This window comes from Colius striatus, chromosome 1, assembly GCF_028858725.1.
Source record: "Colius striatus isolate bColStr4 chromosome 1, bColStr4.1.hap1, whole genome shotgun sequence".
NCBI classification, from domain to species: Eukaryota; Metazoa; Chordata; class Aves; order Coliiformes; family Coliidae; genus Colius; species Colius striatus.
Window position 1 is genome coordinate 149112654 of NC_084759.1, and position 14987 is coordinate 149127640.

A 14987-nucleotide genomic window follows, 5' to 3' on the forward strand; every position below is an offset into this window, starting at 1 on the left:
ATTCTTCTGTATTTGATTGCCTTTTCAGTAGCACTCCGGGGGATACAGCTGGCTATCCACCAGCTCACAGACCTGTGCATACTGCAACTGGTGTTTAGCCTGAAAAAAAGATACATAAGTGAAAGCTGAAAGGTTCTTTGCAAGATAAAAACCTTTTTCCCCTCATTTTTTCACATATAAAAATGAAATATAATCTTATCAATATTATCCTGATAATGAATGGTCTTTGTGCCCACGCACACACACACTCTTTAACATTTATTGATGAGCTCTTCACCAGCTAGAGCAGGTTACAGCCACCACTGGCAAAAGAGAGAACATTCACCAAACCGTGACAAGCCTTCACCTCCTCCCTGTGAAGGATGTCCAATGAACTTACAGTATAATCAAAGAAATCCCGGAAAGTATTTCAGTCACCCATGTAACTTAGTCCAAGGTCAGTTGTGATTCTTGAAGAAAACAGGTCATACAAGGAAGTTAGAGGAAAGAGAAAACTAACAATAAAGTAGAAAAAAAATCCCCCACAAGTCTGTTGATGCAATGCTGGGGAGTAGCTTGGTGCCAGTGGTGCTGTGGCTGTGACTTCAGGCAATGCAGAATAAATTGGATCTTGCATACACCATCATGTAGCACTGTCTGAAGAAACTTCTGAGTTAATTAATCTTCATGGTAGAAGGATGTGAACAGAGTTGGCTAATCTGATTTGGCCAAGACAACAATTTCTCATACTAGGGTGAGAGGAAGCTTTCATCGCATGTTTGAATAAAAATCTCAGAAACATCATCTGATTTATGTCTTGGTGAGATTCAATGACAGTTTTAAGTGACAGTGGTAACACTCCTCAAACTAAGCTGTCTCAGAATTGACTGTTTGAGTCTCGACAGCTGCTTGGGCTTCAAATGGACAAACTAGCTCTGAAAAATCACATTCAAGGGGAATCAGATCATTGATTTTTGGCAGCAGCTGATGGATAATAACAACTGAGGTCAGGATCCCCAGTGCAGGAAAAGGGGTCTGCATGAACCTTTTTCAAGTGTCCCCTGAGAGCTGTGAGGTTCACAGATGAGATAGTATTGTTGAGTATGGGGAAATCAGCCACTGATTGATTGGCCCAGAGAAGTAGCTCAGGAGTTGTGATATGGCAAAGGTCATAAGCTCAATTAAGACAACGAATTAAAGATCCCATTAACTGAAGTGGAAGCGGTGGTGCTAATTCTGACCATTTTTTTCCTAAGTCTTCAGTAAGACACTGGTAGATATTGGACTTGGTGTATTTTTCACTATGCAATACAAGCACTTTCAGTCCTCAGGACATAAACTGTACTGGTCAGAAATAGTTAAGCAACAGGTCAATATATACACTCCTCCCTCCCAGATAGTAAGGTTAAAGACAAAAGTATTCATGCCTGACAGTAGAGGTAGTTAAAGTTTAAAGACAAAATATTGTCAAGAAATAGTAAAAATATTCAGAAAAGTAAGAGCATTAAAATCAAATAGAAAACAAGACTGAATAGCTAAGGCTATCATTGATACAGATACAACAAAACATATTAATTCTTCCATAGGAAAGAATGGATATGGGGCAAAAGTACTGAATGTCTATGTCCATCACAGCGTGCATTTGGGCAATAACTCAATATAACGTGGCAATGACATCTACTAACAACAGAAAACTGGAAGACCTTGTCAATACAAAGAGTAGCAATATCTACAAAACCAGAATGACCTTGAGGATTACAGCAATGAAAACAGATTAAATTCAACAGCAGAAATGCAAGGTCATGCACTTACGGGCTAATAATATTTCTGCCCAAAGATGGGAGTGACAACTGGAAACAAAGCAAAGGGAGAAATACTAGGACATAGGCATTGACCACAAAGTGACTATGAGGTCTAAATCTGACATTGCTAGGCAAATAGGTACACACAAACCTAGAAAGTTTCAAGAGCAGTTTTTGAGTATAATAGGGAAGCACTGTTCTGCAAAGATGTAGTTGAAGTTTTATCTGGAGACTTTAGGTTATATACACCTTTGACCAAACATTTTCTAGAAAGATTTATTCAAGCAGGAACAGGCAGAGACTGAGAGCCTTGATGGAGAATGGAAAAATTATCTCACAAAGAAAAAACACTGCATTAGGAAGCACATTACAGAGATATTCAGTTCAGGTACCAGAAAGAGTTTAGCCACATTATTAGGACATTCCATTCACTATAGTTATTCACACACACACACAAATACATGGTAAAGTAATCTGGCTTGCTTAGGTTAGAAAAATGAAGGGATGGAAGAAAGAATATAAAGGAAAAAAAACCTAGTTATGCTATGTTACAGTGTTGACACAGACAAAATTAGGCAGGCATCCAAAAAAATACCCCCCAAAAAACAGAATAAAATTATGAAGCCAGAAGCACACAAAATATTTTCTTACAGTTTGATCAACAAAGGTCTGAAATAGCCATGTTAGCAATGCTTTATTTTGCTGCCACACAAGTGGTCTTCAGAAAAATGTGTTCAAAACATACACATTTTGTCAGCCTATTTAAATCCCCTCAAGGCCAATGAGATCTGTCAACCTTACAGAATACACATGTAAATCTCAAAAATCTACTTCATCTGTTATAAATGAAATTTGGATGTGTGAAGATTAGAAGAGGTGTGCCTTTTTAATTTTGCCAACTTAATGATAGATTTAAAGAGTCTCTGTAATAGATCAGGTTAAATACCATAAAACACTTGTGTTCCAAAGATTTGATTTCCTTTTCAAATATTTCCAACACGTATCTGAAGAGCGAAGGGGAAGAGAAAGTTACTTACAGCAGTTGACAGCCGGGATGCCAAGGTCATTTCCAAATTTCCTTTGAGACCAAGAAGCGCAGGAACCAAGATAAAAACTTCACTAACATTCTTGAACACATCCCAGTGCTAGATAATGGATACAGTGGGATTTAATTGAAAAATTCTCTTTAGACCATCCACAAAAAAAAAATCTGCAACTTAATCCTCTAAAAAAGAAAATCAATTTTTTCATATTAGACTTGAAAGTCTAAAGCCAGAACTGTTATCTAAATAGATAAAATAGATTTATGGCTGCATAGTACTACTTCAAAGATGAGAATACCAAAAGTAAGAGATAAAAAACTTGGCCTTAAAACAAATCTAGTTTTAAAAAGATGTAATCAATTTGAAGTTGGAGTTTTTTTAATTACTTTAAAATACTGCCAGGTACTATGACTGCTTTTGAATTTTGCTCTTAACTTACAACGATATTTTCGTCTTTTCCCTTCTAGCTGTGTAGAAATCTTATGTAAAAACAGAAAGGAATTAGTTGTCAAATGAGCAGAGCCTGTAAGTGAAAAAAGCTTATCCTTATTCTTTTACTACTAAATGTGCAATTTAGAAGAGTACAGTTTTCCAAATCCTAGATTTTATAAAGCAAATTCACCTGTAATTTTTACATTCTCAGCACGAAAATCCTGTGCTACTTGGTAAGTCTGTCAATCCATGTTTTTAATTTGTAACTATAGAATCACAGAATAGTAGGGGTTGGATGTGATCTTTAGAGATCATCTAGTTCAAATCCCCTGTCAAAGCAGATCCGCCTAGATGAGGTCGCACAGGAATCATTTACCAACTTTAACTAAACTAACAAAACTGTGCATCGTCTTTGTGTTCAGTGATTTGCAAACATTTTAACCATTATAGTCATGAAATGGTTTGTTAAAAACAAGCTTATAGAGTTTGCTGTCTTCACATTTTCGCTTTCAAAACATGTTCTGTCACATTGCAAAATCCTGCTTTACTGACATGGCAGTTTAGTGCTTAGTTTAAGGTGAAAAAATGTAGTACTGTCACTAGCTATTTATTTTTGCCTTTGTATCACATCTCTCTCATTCATGGTGAGCTTGACTGGGAAACCAATCAGGATTAAATAGAATGGAAAATCAAGATGTATCTCAGTCCATTTGAAAAAAAAAAAAAAGCTATACAAACACATTTTCTCAAGAAAGAAGATAAGGCGAAATATTTGGTTGGAAGCCAGTAGGGGTGGTAGACACAACTGCCTCTGATCAATATGCTGTATTACATAGTAAATCACATATTAACAGAGTATAAAGCATCTGTACAAAGAATAAATTGATATAATGTAAATGAACAGAGCACAAGATTGGTGTAAAACAGTGTAAGGAAGCAATGCAGTTTACATGTCAATTTTTAGTCTCCTTTATTCATGATGTAGAAGTGCCTTTTCATTGCAATTGGTTGAAGTTCAGCCTTCCTTTACTCTCAAGATTTTGAACGACAAAGATTGTCAATTCTTACTCCTCTTTAAACTAACTTTGTAAACTCTTTAAGTGTAAGTAGCTAAAGAAAACACTGAAATTGAATGAAACAACCAAATCAAACAGATTAATTTCTCTACTGTCTTTAAGCTTTAATATTGTGGTTACTTCATATTTTCAAATATTTTTGTGAACCTACTCACATAGGAAGAAAGAATTTGGGAGGTTTCTATTTATAATAAATTTCTGGGGTTTTGTTTTAAAAATATGGTAGGAAATAAAACTAAATGCAAAGAGAAGGCAAGACAATAAGGTGGTCCAATAATCCTTCCTTAACTGTTACTGTCTCTAGAATTCTGCACAAAGAACTATTTCATAAGCAACCATTATTGAAATGCTGCTGACATCTGCATCTGTGTTTAACTGGAAACCAGTCCTGTAAGTATTCAGTATCAGTAGGGTCTTTGTGATACAATACTGCAAAACAGGTTTTGAAAATATTATTAAACTTCAGTCTTAAAATGGAGAGAAATTTCTATTTCATTTTAGCCCTGAAAAGCTATCATCAGTTAAATCTTCTACCAAAAACCAAGATAATCTGGATTCCCTGAACTTGCTATGGTTATACTTTGAAGTGGACATGTCTTTGCAACCCTATTCACACCACTGATGATTGTAACTACAGTATACCTAATGTTACACTAAAAAGTCACCCACATACACCTGAATATCTAAAAAAAGCTCTGAAACATTTCAAATGAATTTCATACAACATATTAAAACAATGCACATTTTTGTATACTAAATGCATTGTCATGGGCCAAATCTATGGAGTATTTCAGAAATTGCATAGACTTGAAAGACACAAGGAGGTGAGACAACGCAATGGATTCTAATCTTTTTAAATTCCCACATATAACAGCACACAGTTAATTACAACTCCCACTTGACTAGGTATACTTTTATTAGTGTCAATGAAATTTTGAATAATTAGTATATTTCTATCCTTTGTTAAATGATGGTAACAGTTTTATTCACCACCTCACTGGGGCTAAGTAATAATACTTACTGAGACTTGAATGATTCCAAATTAAACGTAGGAACTGTTTAAGATGAGGTTTGGAGAAAAAGAGTTCAATAGTAGCAGAACCATACATAGACCTAGTTACTCCTCAATAACATAAACATGAACAACATCACACATTAGAACTATAAACCTCAAGGAATACCTGTTAAAAAAAAAAATCAAAGAAAATACCAACCTGTACAATATCCAAAACCATGCCTGCAGAAACAGTTCCAAATCCTGCTAGCAAAAAAGGTACGAGTATCTGTAATGCCATGATACTACTAGATTCTTTGGGTTGTTTTCTACTTCCTTCCACAATGACGTCTTCATTACCACCACTAGATAGGTTGTCTTCCTGCAACATGGCATCGGTTTCTGAAGCATCCATTCCATCACAGTAGTTATAACTGGTAAAATCATCATATTTAGGGCTACAGCTAGACGGGCTGTGTCCATTACTACCATGAAAACTTGGTTCTGAGAAGTGATGGTACTCTGTGTGTTGTTCAGATCTAACATTAAAATTGTGTCCCGCTGGTGGTAATCCATCTTGCCACACACCATTCACTTTTTTGTGTCTTTCATCCTGATTTATTTGGTAAACAACAGGAACCATACTCAAAAGCAGTCTCAAAAATTTATCGGACTGAATTGTATTAAGATTTATAGTCCAGTTTACAAAACCTTCTCTGTCATGAACTTTGCTATTTGTTTTGGAGATAGTAGATCTGCCTTTACAGTTAGTCATAGTGCTACAGAAGTACACGTTGAAAAGCACTTTGTTCTTCAGATGTCAACAAAGAAATCTTGTTGATGAGTCATCAAGTGCCACACTTGATGATTTCAAAATGGATAAATCAAAATTATCCTTTTGTGCATGCAAAAGTGTTTTCTCATTGATCTCAGATCTTCAACAATTACATAAGCAAGACCAGATCTGAAAAAAAGTAAAAAGAATATGCTCAAGCTTTAAAATATTTTCACTCCACAGAAGATACAAGACAGTGGTTTAAATTTTCAGATCACCCAATATCTTTCCAAAGCACGTATTTGTAGAAATGGCAATCTCCTCCAATATTTAACTACCTATGTTGAAAGAAATTAGAAGGTAAAAACAGAAAGTTGTTGGGCAAGGAAGTTTCACAGTCTGGCGTACTTTCCAGAGGAAGAAAGAGACAGTGATGTGGACTGTGAGTTGGTGAGGGACTAGAATGACTTCCTGGCCTCCAAGAAGGTGAAAGTCTTCAGGTTTTGAGGTACTGTGTGTAGCCCTAGACTTCCAGTGTGTTTGAAGGCAGTAGGATAAATGCATTTCTGCAAGATGCAGAGGTATGGACAAATGGAACCCACATTACACACAGCAGGGCTGCTGCTATTCTTCCCACTCTATACTAACAGCAAGTAGCCCAGAAAAAAATGAGGTAAAAAGATCTTCCAACTTTCAAAACACTGTCAGAGGTGGGAAACCCAAAGTGACAATATTCTGTGGGGCAAAGGCCTTATGTGTTGACAGGCCTTGCCCTCCATCCCTGTAAAAAGATTACAAATCAATATTGATAAGTACAATTCGAAAGCATGCTAATTTTAAATCATAACAACTGATTTTTCTCTGGGGAAAACATACAAATTGTGTTAAATATAAAGAGCTACTACAGACATAATAAAATTAGACACTTTTTTACAAAATACTTCAATACCAAGGAAAGAAGTCAGCAACGAAATTGAGACTACTTAGTCTAAAATAGTTTAAATTAATTTAACATTAAAATAAACCTACAGTTCTGGTGACATAAATATAGCACATGAAATTTTAATTAAAACTGAAAAATATTAGGTGTTAGGGTAATTAAAATAAAAGTATTTAAAACCTTATTTTTATTTCATTTTACTGAAGGTGTAGGTTGCAGATATTTCCTGAAAGACAGGTTATTCTGATGTCTGGCAACCACTAAAATAAAATTATTTGATCAATATTAACACTAGATGTGGTCAATTTGTTTTCCTTTCTGCAAATAATGCAAATACAATCATTTACCTTTTATGTTCAATATGACGTAATGGGCATTTGTTTCTACTTCGAAATTTCCATCACGGTAGAAAATTAAACATTGATATTAAACATTCATATAAACATTGAACTGGCGCTGTTTAGTCTGGATAAGAGGAGACTGCAGGGGGGAGGATCTCATTAATATTTACAAATATCTAAATGGTGGATGTCAGGAAGTGGGGCATCCCTTTTTTCTGTTGTATCCAGTGACAGGACAAGGGGTAATGGAAACTCGGAACATAAAAAGTTTCACTTAAATATAAAGAAAAACTATTTTACTGTTCAGGTGAGAGAGCCCTGGCACAAGCTGCCCAGAGAGGATGTAGAGTCTCCTTCCTTAGAGGTCTTCCAAATCTGCCTGGATGTGTTCCTGTGTGATCTAATGTAGGTGGACCTGCTTTGGCAGGTGGTTGGACTGGATGATCTCTAAAGGTCCCTTCCAACCCCTACCATTCTATGATTCTGTGACACGTTGGCAGTCTCAAGTTGTTTGACATTTCCTCTATGACAAACCATTTTACCTTCCTGTTCCTCAATTTCTATTTTGTAATAATAGTTACGGTAATTTACTAAAGTAATGGTTTTGATTTGACTTGGAGCTTTGTTGACCTTGGTATTTATTATTATACTTGATGAATATAAGTAAATGATTGGCATAAACAAAGAAACAAAGGTCAGGCAGACTACACCAGTGTGATATGGGATAACAAAAGCTCAAGATAATGTACTTGTGGGAAACTGTGGAAACGTATTTGTACAGGGTTTTGGAAATAATAGCTTAGAGTTGACGGATTTTTAATCTGTACTTCCTAAGGAAATCAGGCTCCTAAGATCATATCATTTATGTTATGATCCCTATTTCTTCCCTCTCTCCATTTCAATGTTTTTAAGACATCCAATGTTTCTGGAGCAATTTCAGATAGATTTGTCAGAGAATAAAAAAGTCAAAACTTTTAATAACTAACGGCCTTATAAGATCTCCAAATTTGTGCCCTTGCTGTAAGGTATCTTCAAACATTAGTTAGGATAATTCACTCATATATGGCTACCGCAAGTCAACTTCAAAAGTCCTGCTGCCCACAGAATTACTTGTTTTGGGTTTTTTGAGTGAAGAGATGACTCAGACGAAACATGAAAGCTTTCCTTCTACCAATCACTTTATCTAGGGAGCTTTGACTAAGAAATGAATACTTTAAAAATTTAAAAAGTTAAAATACAGTTTCATTCTTGATTTAGAAAGAAGTCAAGTCTTGCAAGAAAAAATCTTTTTTCCACAAGACCAACAGAGGAATGTAAGTAACCAAGATTCCTGCAATGTGTTTTGCCACTCTGTAGCAGATTGTGCTACACTGAACCTTTTAGCATAAGTGCATAGAAACTCCTAGGCCTCAATTCTGGTTTCCACACTCTTTAATTAGGAATAACAAAACAACTTTTGCTGCTATTCCAGAGTAGCTCCAACCACAGGCCAAAATGGTGCTCTGTTAAGTGCTACAGAAAGACAGAACAAAAAGAGGCAATTTTGTTTCTTCTTGGTCCAAAGGTGGCATTATCTTTGTAAAAGAAAAGAAACAGTGCACACAAAATATACAAACAGAGGTAGACATAACATTAAACTATCAACCTGTTATCAACTTCTGTGACAACAGCAAAGAGGATTAAGAAGAAGGAAGAAGAAGAGAGAAGTTCATGGAAGTTGAGGAAAATTTAAATTTCAGGAAGGGTATAGCCTAGGCTGCTGAAGGTGGTTAACAATTGATTTATGACAATAGGAAGTGACACACTACTTAGGAAGTTTGCAGAGTGAAAAGTTTTGGATCACTTCTGCTGGATGAGTTTCAGTTGGTCACAAGAAATATCCAGATTAGAGAAACTTTATTATAGAATTCAAGAACTGGATGTAGAATTAAGATGTGGAAGTGTCTGTGATGGAAGACGTATACTGAGACCCACACCAACCTCAATATGTTTTTCTGGAGTTGGTGATATTCTGGTTTTTTTAGGAGAGAGGAAGAGTAACAAATGGAGGACTTTATTTCACTCACAGGGAACTATATTGAGAAAATTTCCCTGTAGCTTTAACAAGGCGGAGTCTGGCTGTCATTGTGGTTTCTCCACTACGCCTTCCAGTCACATCACCAGAGTGCTAGACCAGTGACTCAGAAATCATTCATTCCTCTGAAACTTTGGCCAAACATATTTGGGTTAATTATCCGTATCTTTCTAACATAAGGATTTTTCTGCTTTAAAGTTTGGGGGTTTTTTAAGAAACAAATCTTTTGGAAAGTCTGTGGTCTCATTTCATATGAGAAAGTGTTAACAAACAGAAACAGTGCTTAAAAAAAACTACAAAAAAAAAGAACCAAAAAAATTATTTGGTCAACCAGCAAGTTACAAGGGAAGGAAGAGGTTGGAATGGACGGCTAACAATTGAAATAGTACAAAGCAGTTTGGATGACTGCCATTGCTGATTTTGGGTGTCAGGAGGCTGGGACATCCCTTTTTCCTATAGCAGCTAGCAATGGGACAAGGGGTAATGGGATGAAGCTGGAACACAAAAACTTCCACTTAAATATAAGAAAAAACTATTTCACTGTTCAGGTGAGGGAGCCCTGGCACAGGCTGCCCAGAGGGGTTGTGGGGTCTCCTTCCTTGGAGGTCTTCAAGACCTGCCTGGACATGTTCCTGTGTGACCTGATCTAGGTGAACCTGCTTCTGCAGGGGGGTTGGACTAGATGATCTCTAAAGGTTAAATGTAAATGTAAACAAATAGTCCTGCAAACACAAACCAATATGAAATACAGTCATATCATTCTGTTTGCTGAAGATATGTTCCCAAAAACTGAGAAACTTTGCAATCCAACAGATAACAAACCAATTCTTACCCTATGAATTAATACAATTGATGCATATAGCAATTTAAAAAGCATCCACAGAGACTGTATATATGATGTGGAAAATGAACAGGCAGATGACGTGGAAAATAAACAGGAACCATGAGCTGGAAGAGACATTGAGTTTTTGAAATGGGATAGTTGCTTCAGAAAAATTTCAGATACTTCAGATATGAAACTGAACACCTTGGTTCTCAAGAGTACGAGAAAGAGATGCCTCTTTATATTTTTCTAGGGTTTAAGGAACACCTACCACTACCAGGACTAAAGGATGGGATTTTACAGCTACATTTACAGCTAATCTACAACTAATTAAATTCTGCAGCTAATCATATAGTGATTTGACTGCTGACAATTTATTTAAAGCATGAAAACAATGAGTAATTAAAACATCATGCTTTCTAAGGAACCTTCAAAAAAAGGGGAATGGTGAATCCCTTTTTTCTATAGTAGATAGTAACAGGATAAGGGGTAATGGGATGGAGGTGGAACACAAAAAGTTCCACTTAAACATAAGAAAAAACTATTTCACTGTTCAGGTGAGGGAGCCCTGGCACAGGCTGCCCAGAGGGGTTGTGGAGTCTCCTTCCTTGGAGATCTTCAAGACCCACCTGGACATGTTCCTATGCGACCTGATCTAGGTGACCCTGCTTCTGCAGGGGGGTTGGACGAGATGATCTCTAAAGGCCCCTTCCAGCCCCTACCATTCTATGATTCTATGATTAAGTCCAAAACTTGTAGAGTCAACATTATGACAGGCTAACCAAAATATTTATCGAAGTCTAGCTTTAGGAAAATTAATTTTCTGATTTCTTTCAGAGTTTGGCTAACAAAACCAAAAGGTAACTCCTATCTAAATAATATTGAGGGCTTTCAGAGGATCCAAAGCTAACCACATCACAGTCAAACCCCATTTTTTCCTAAAAGCAGCAGACTTTTTTTTACAGATCATCTTCTAAAGCAATAATAGTTGTATGTTGCCCATCCAGGTAGTCCACAATAAACTACAATAGCTTAAACATGCCTAACTGAGAAATACAGGGACAAGGTTTGGGAAGGGATTCAGGAAAGTAATACGCAACATTAACGAAACACTGACCTTTAATACTTTGCCATAATAAGCAAAAATGAAGCTAGATTATTTTCTGGCTTCAAAGACTCTTTTTCTGTCTTCAAAGACAAAGTCAGAGTCTTTTCAATAAAAGGATGAGAGGTAGTGAGTACAAATTGAAATGCAGGAAATTCCATTTAAACATAAGCTTTTTTTCTTTTGACTATGAGGGTGGTTGAACACTGGTTCAAACAGTTTATGGAGACTCCATCCCTGGTGATATTTGAAATCCAGCAGAGGTGGCTGAATAGGAAATTTCCTAAGATCCCTTCTGACTTCAGAAATCCTGAGATTCTACAAAGTTTGAAATGTGAGGTTTTTTGGTGCCTTCTATAAGTTCAGAAGAAGACTTACAAAGGTGATAAAGGGATCTGTGTGGTCTCTTCTCCATGATTGCGACCTGTATACATCCAAGTTCCCAGTACTACACTGACACCCTTACCACAGTTGTGGCTACTCATTTGAACTTCTTGCTGTACAGAATCACAGAATCTTAGGGGTTGGAAGGAACCTCAAAAGATCATCTAGTTCAACTCCCCTGCTAGAGCAGGATCTCCTAGAGTAGGTCACACAGGAACTCGTCCAGGTGGGTTTTGAATGCCCCCGGAGAAGGAGACTCCACAACCCCTCTAGGCAGCCTGTTTCAGTGCTCCGTCACCCTCACAGTGAAGAAATTCTTCCCTGTGTTTCTTTGGAACGTCTTATGTTCCAGCTTGTACCGGTCGCCTCTTGTCCTATCATTGGATATCACTGAAAAGAGCTTGGCTCCATCCTCCTGACACCTGCACTTTACATATTCGTAAACATTAATGAGATCACCCCTCAGTCTCCTCTTCTCCAAGCAAAGAGCCCCACCTCCCTCAGCCTTTCTGTAGTGGCCATATCAATAGAAAGTGAAAGCTTCATCATATCACCTCAGTAGTGTGGAGAGTAAACAAAAAGAACATGCTATCATTAACCATTTTGTAGAATCCAGAGGCCAAGGTGGCACACTGAGGTAAGATTATTTGTACCAGACACTTCATGTGGATTACTAAAGACTGGAATACACACTGAACATAAATAAATTTTGCATGCAAGGCAGACACATGGACATGACATACCATTTATTAAATATTACGCAGTAAACTGGTTAACATGGTGTTTATTGTATGACAGTTGTAGGTTAAATCAACAGGAAAAGAAATAGAAGAAAAAGTAATGAGGGGAATAAACAGATGAAAGGACCTCTGGATGCCTTCTTGAATATGAGACACAGAAAAAGCTGCCAGCCTCAGGCTCAGTTTTCAGACAAGTCTGAGATTGCTGCGTTCCACTTCGTGAACATGGCAGCTTTTGATTTTGGCCCCAAGGATGAAAAAAGCAGCTGTAGGAACACAAATTTTGTTTGCCTCTGCACTTTTAAGGCAACTTAATTAGAAGAGACCAAAAGAGAGGCAGAAACAAGGTAGCAAGGCTGTGAAATGTGGTCAGGTTGTAAAAATCACCCAAGTGGAACACGAACACGAAAAATATGAGGCAAATCACATCCAGCTCACCAAAAGCAGGTGGGAAAGCTTGAAATATAAGGCATAATGTAGTCCTCTAGATTAAGTAACCAATAGGTACTTACCAGGATGAGTCCTAACTGTACTGTTTGAGATCCCAATTACAGGTTTCTACTGTCATTACCAAGCAGGTATGAGCTGCTTATTAACTCAGGCAGTATGATACAGACTTCACATTGTTTTTTGTGGATAATATCCTACGGTATTTGAAAAGAAAATGATACACTGTTACTTTTCCTTCTAAAGTGTCTACCAGACATACTGTAGTATTTATGGTTCCAGTTTCACAACCTCTCAAGGCAATACATGTAGCAAATCCTGCCAAACCAGGTCTTCCTACCTGCTCTCATCTTTTTTACCAGCATTACTGAACTGGTAAAGTGACAATAACTTCAGATGTCTACTAAAGCCTGCTAGGACTCTGCCTAGAAAAGATACACGAGCAGACTTTTTTCAGGCATTTATGTTTTATTCCTGACACTAAGACTAAACAAATACTTAATTGTATATGTTCAATTTATCAGAACCTGGCTAATGTAGTGTAGCCTACAATCTAGGATCAAATGTGAGTGAAGAAGACACACAACTATATATCCTGGACAGCGGGGGGGGAGGGGGGGGAAAGGAAATTATAATACTCACTGAAATTAAAGAGACACAGCTACAACCTAAATTTAATTTAGGATTAATGACAGAGTAGAAAGCACAGTATATCACAAGAAGCTCCTACGTTTTGGTTGGAAAGTATGGCAAGAGTATAAAATACTGTGACATTTTAATTACAACACTTGTAAGCAAAAGAAGATGACTAATGAAAGTCCGTACGTAGATGACTGTCCAGCAACTGCACCAGTAGTGTCAGATTCTGGCATATTTTCATAGGTGCAAACATGGGAAAAGGAACGCAAGCACAGCCGGACGTACAGAGTGCCAGGGAATAGGGGCCACTGAAAAGGTTGGGCAGATCTTGTGCAGGCACAGAGAAACGAAAGAAAAGGCTCATTGTCCAGGCTACCTGGAGCAGCGCATCATGATGCGTAGGCGATGAAAAGAGCAGCGGAACTGTGAAGAGCGCAGGGTACCGGGGTGCGGGCGGCCTTACGCCCTTCAGCATCACGGGCCGGGTGCAGGACGACCGGACGGGCCGGCGGCAAGCGGCGCCCGGGCAGGCGCCGGGGGCGACAGCGGGGCAAGAGGGGCGCAGAGGGAGGCTGCGAGGGCGGGCGGCGCCTGAGGGCCCGAGGCCGGGAGGGGACGAACCGAGCCGAACCGAGCCGAGCCGCGCACAGGGGACACTAGTCTGGGAGTTACCGTGCCCGAGAAGGACGTGCGGTCCAGCCTACCCCACTGCCCTCGGGCGCCCACTGGCACTTGGTGCGGGCAGACGCCTTGCTCCCGGGGGCGGTGGCGCCTGGCAGCTCGGCCAAGCCTCAGGAAACTTTCCCCCCCGTCGCCTCCCACGGCCTCCGCCGCCTCCCCTCGCCCCTAGGCGGCACGTCGCCAGCTCGCTCTGGCCCCTCGCTGGGCCCCCTCGCCGCCCGCTCAGGCCGTGCCGTCCCCTCACCTGGGCGAGGGCGATGCCGGTAGCGGCCCGCCGTCCCGCTCCATCGCTGCGGCGGACAGGCGGTGGACGGGGAGGGACGGGCGGCGGTGACAGCTCCGGAGCTAGGTGAGCGCCGCCGCCACTGAGCAGGCGCGGAAGCTGCCGGAGGGCGGGCAGCCCCCGCGATGATGTGGCTCGTGATGCGCAGCAGCCGCCGCTGCCGCTGGCACCGGCCGCTCCGACCCGGCGGCGGGCGGAGGAGGGGCTGCGAGATGTGCCCCCGCGCAGCTGAAGGGAGAGGACGGAACGGAACGGGACGGGACGGGCCTGCCATCGCTCACAGCCCGGGCCGACGCCCCCGGGCGGGCCCTGGCCGCCTGTCACTCCACCGCCCCCTGCGCTGAGGGGACCCGTGGGTTTCCCCTTCTCGTCGCGCCGGCTCGGACTCCTCTGGCAGCGTAATGCTGGGTGGCGGCACCTCTGTCGGGG

At 39.7% G+C, this 14987-nt stretch overlaps 1 protein-coding gene across 2 annotated transcripts in view; it reads right to left on the minus strand.

Annotated features, from left to right (window-relative positions):
• The window catches only part of SLC41A2 (solute carrier family 41 member 2), a 59445-nt gene extending 44682 nt beyond the window's left edge, over positions 1 to 14763 (minus strand). The window contains exons 1-4 of one of the 2 annotated variants that reach the window (XM_062011431.1): positions 14520 to 14763; positions 13021 to 13152; positions 5547 to 6290; positions 2819 to 2926 (exon numbers count right to left, since the gene is read on the minus strand). In XM_062011431.1, coding sequence (XP_061867415.1) covers positions 2819 to 2926; positions 5547 to 6101 — 663 coding nt within the window. In that variant the 5' untranslated portion in view covers positions 6102 to 6290; positions 13021 to 13152; positions 14520 to 14763. The remainder of the gene's footprint in view (positions 1 to 2818; positions 2927 to 5546; positions 6291 to 13020; positions 13153 to 14519) is intronic. The other variant, XM_062011442.1, reaches the window with a different exon arrangement.
• Between the last annotated feature and the right edge of the window lie 224 nt (positions 14764 to 14987).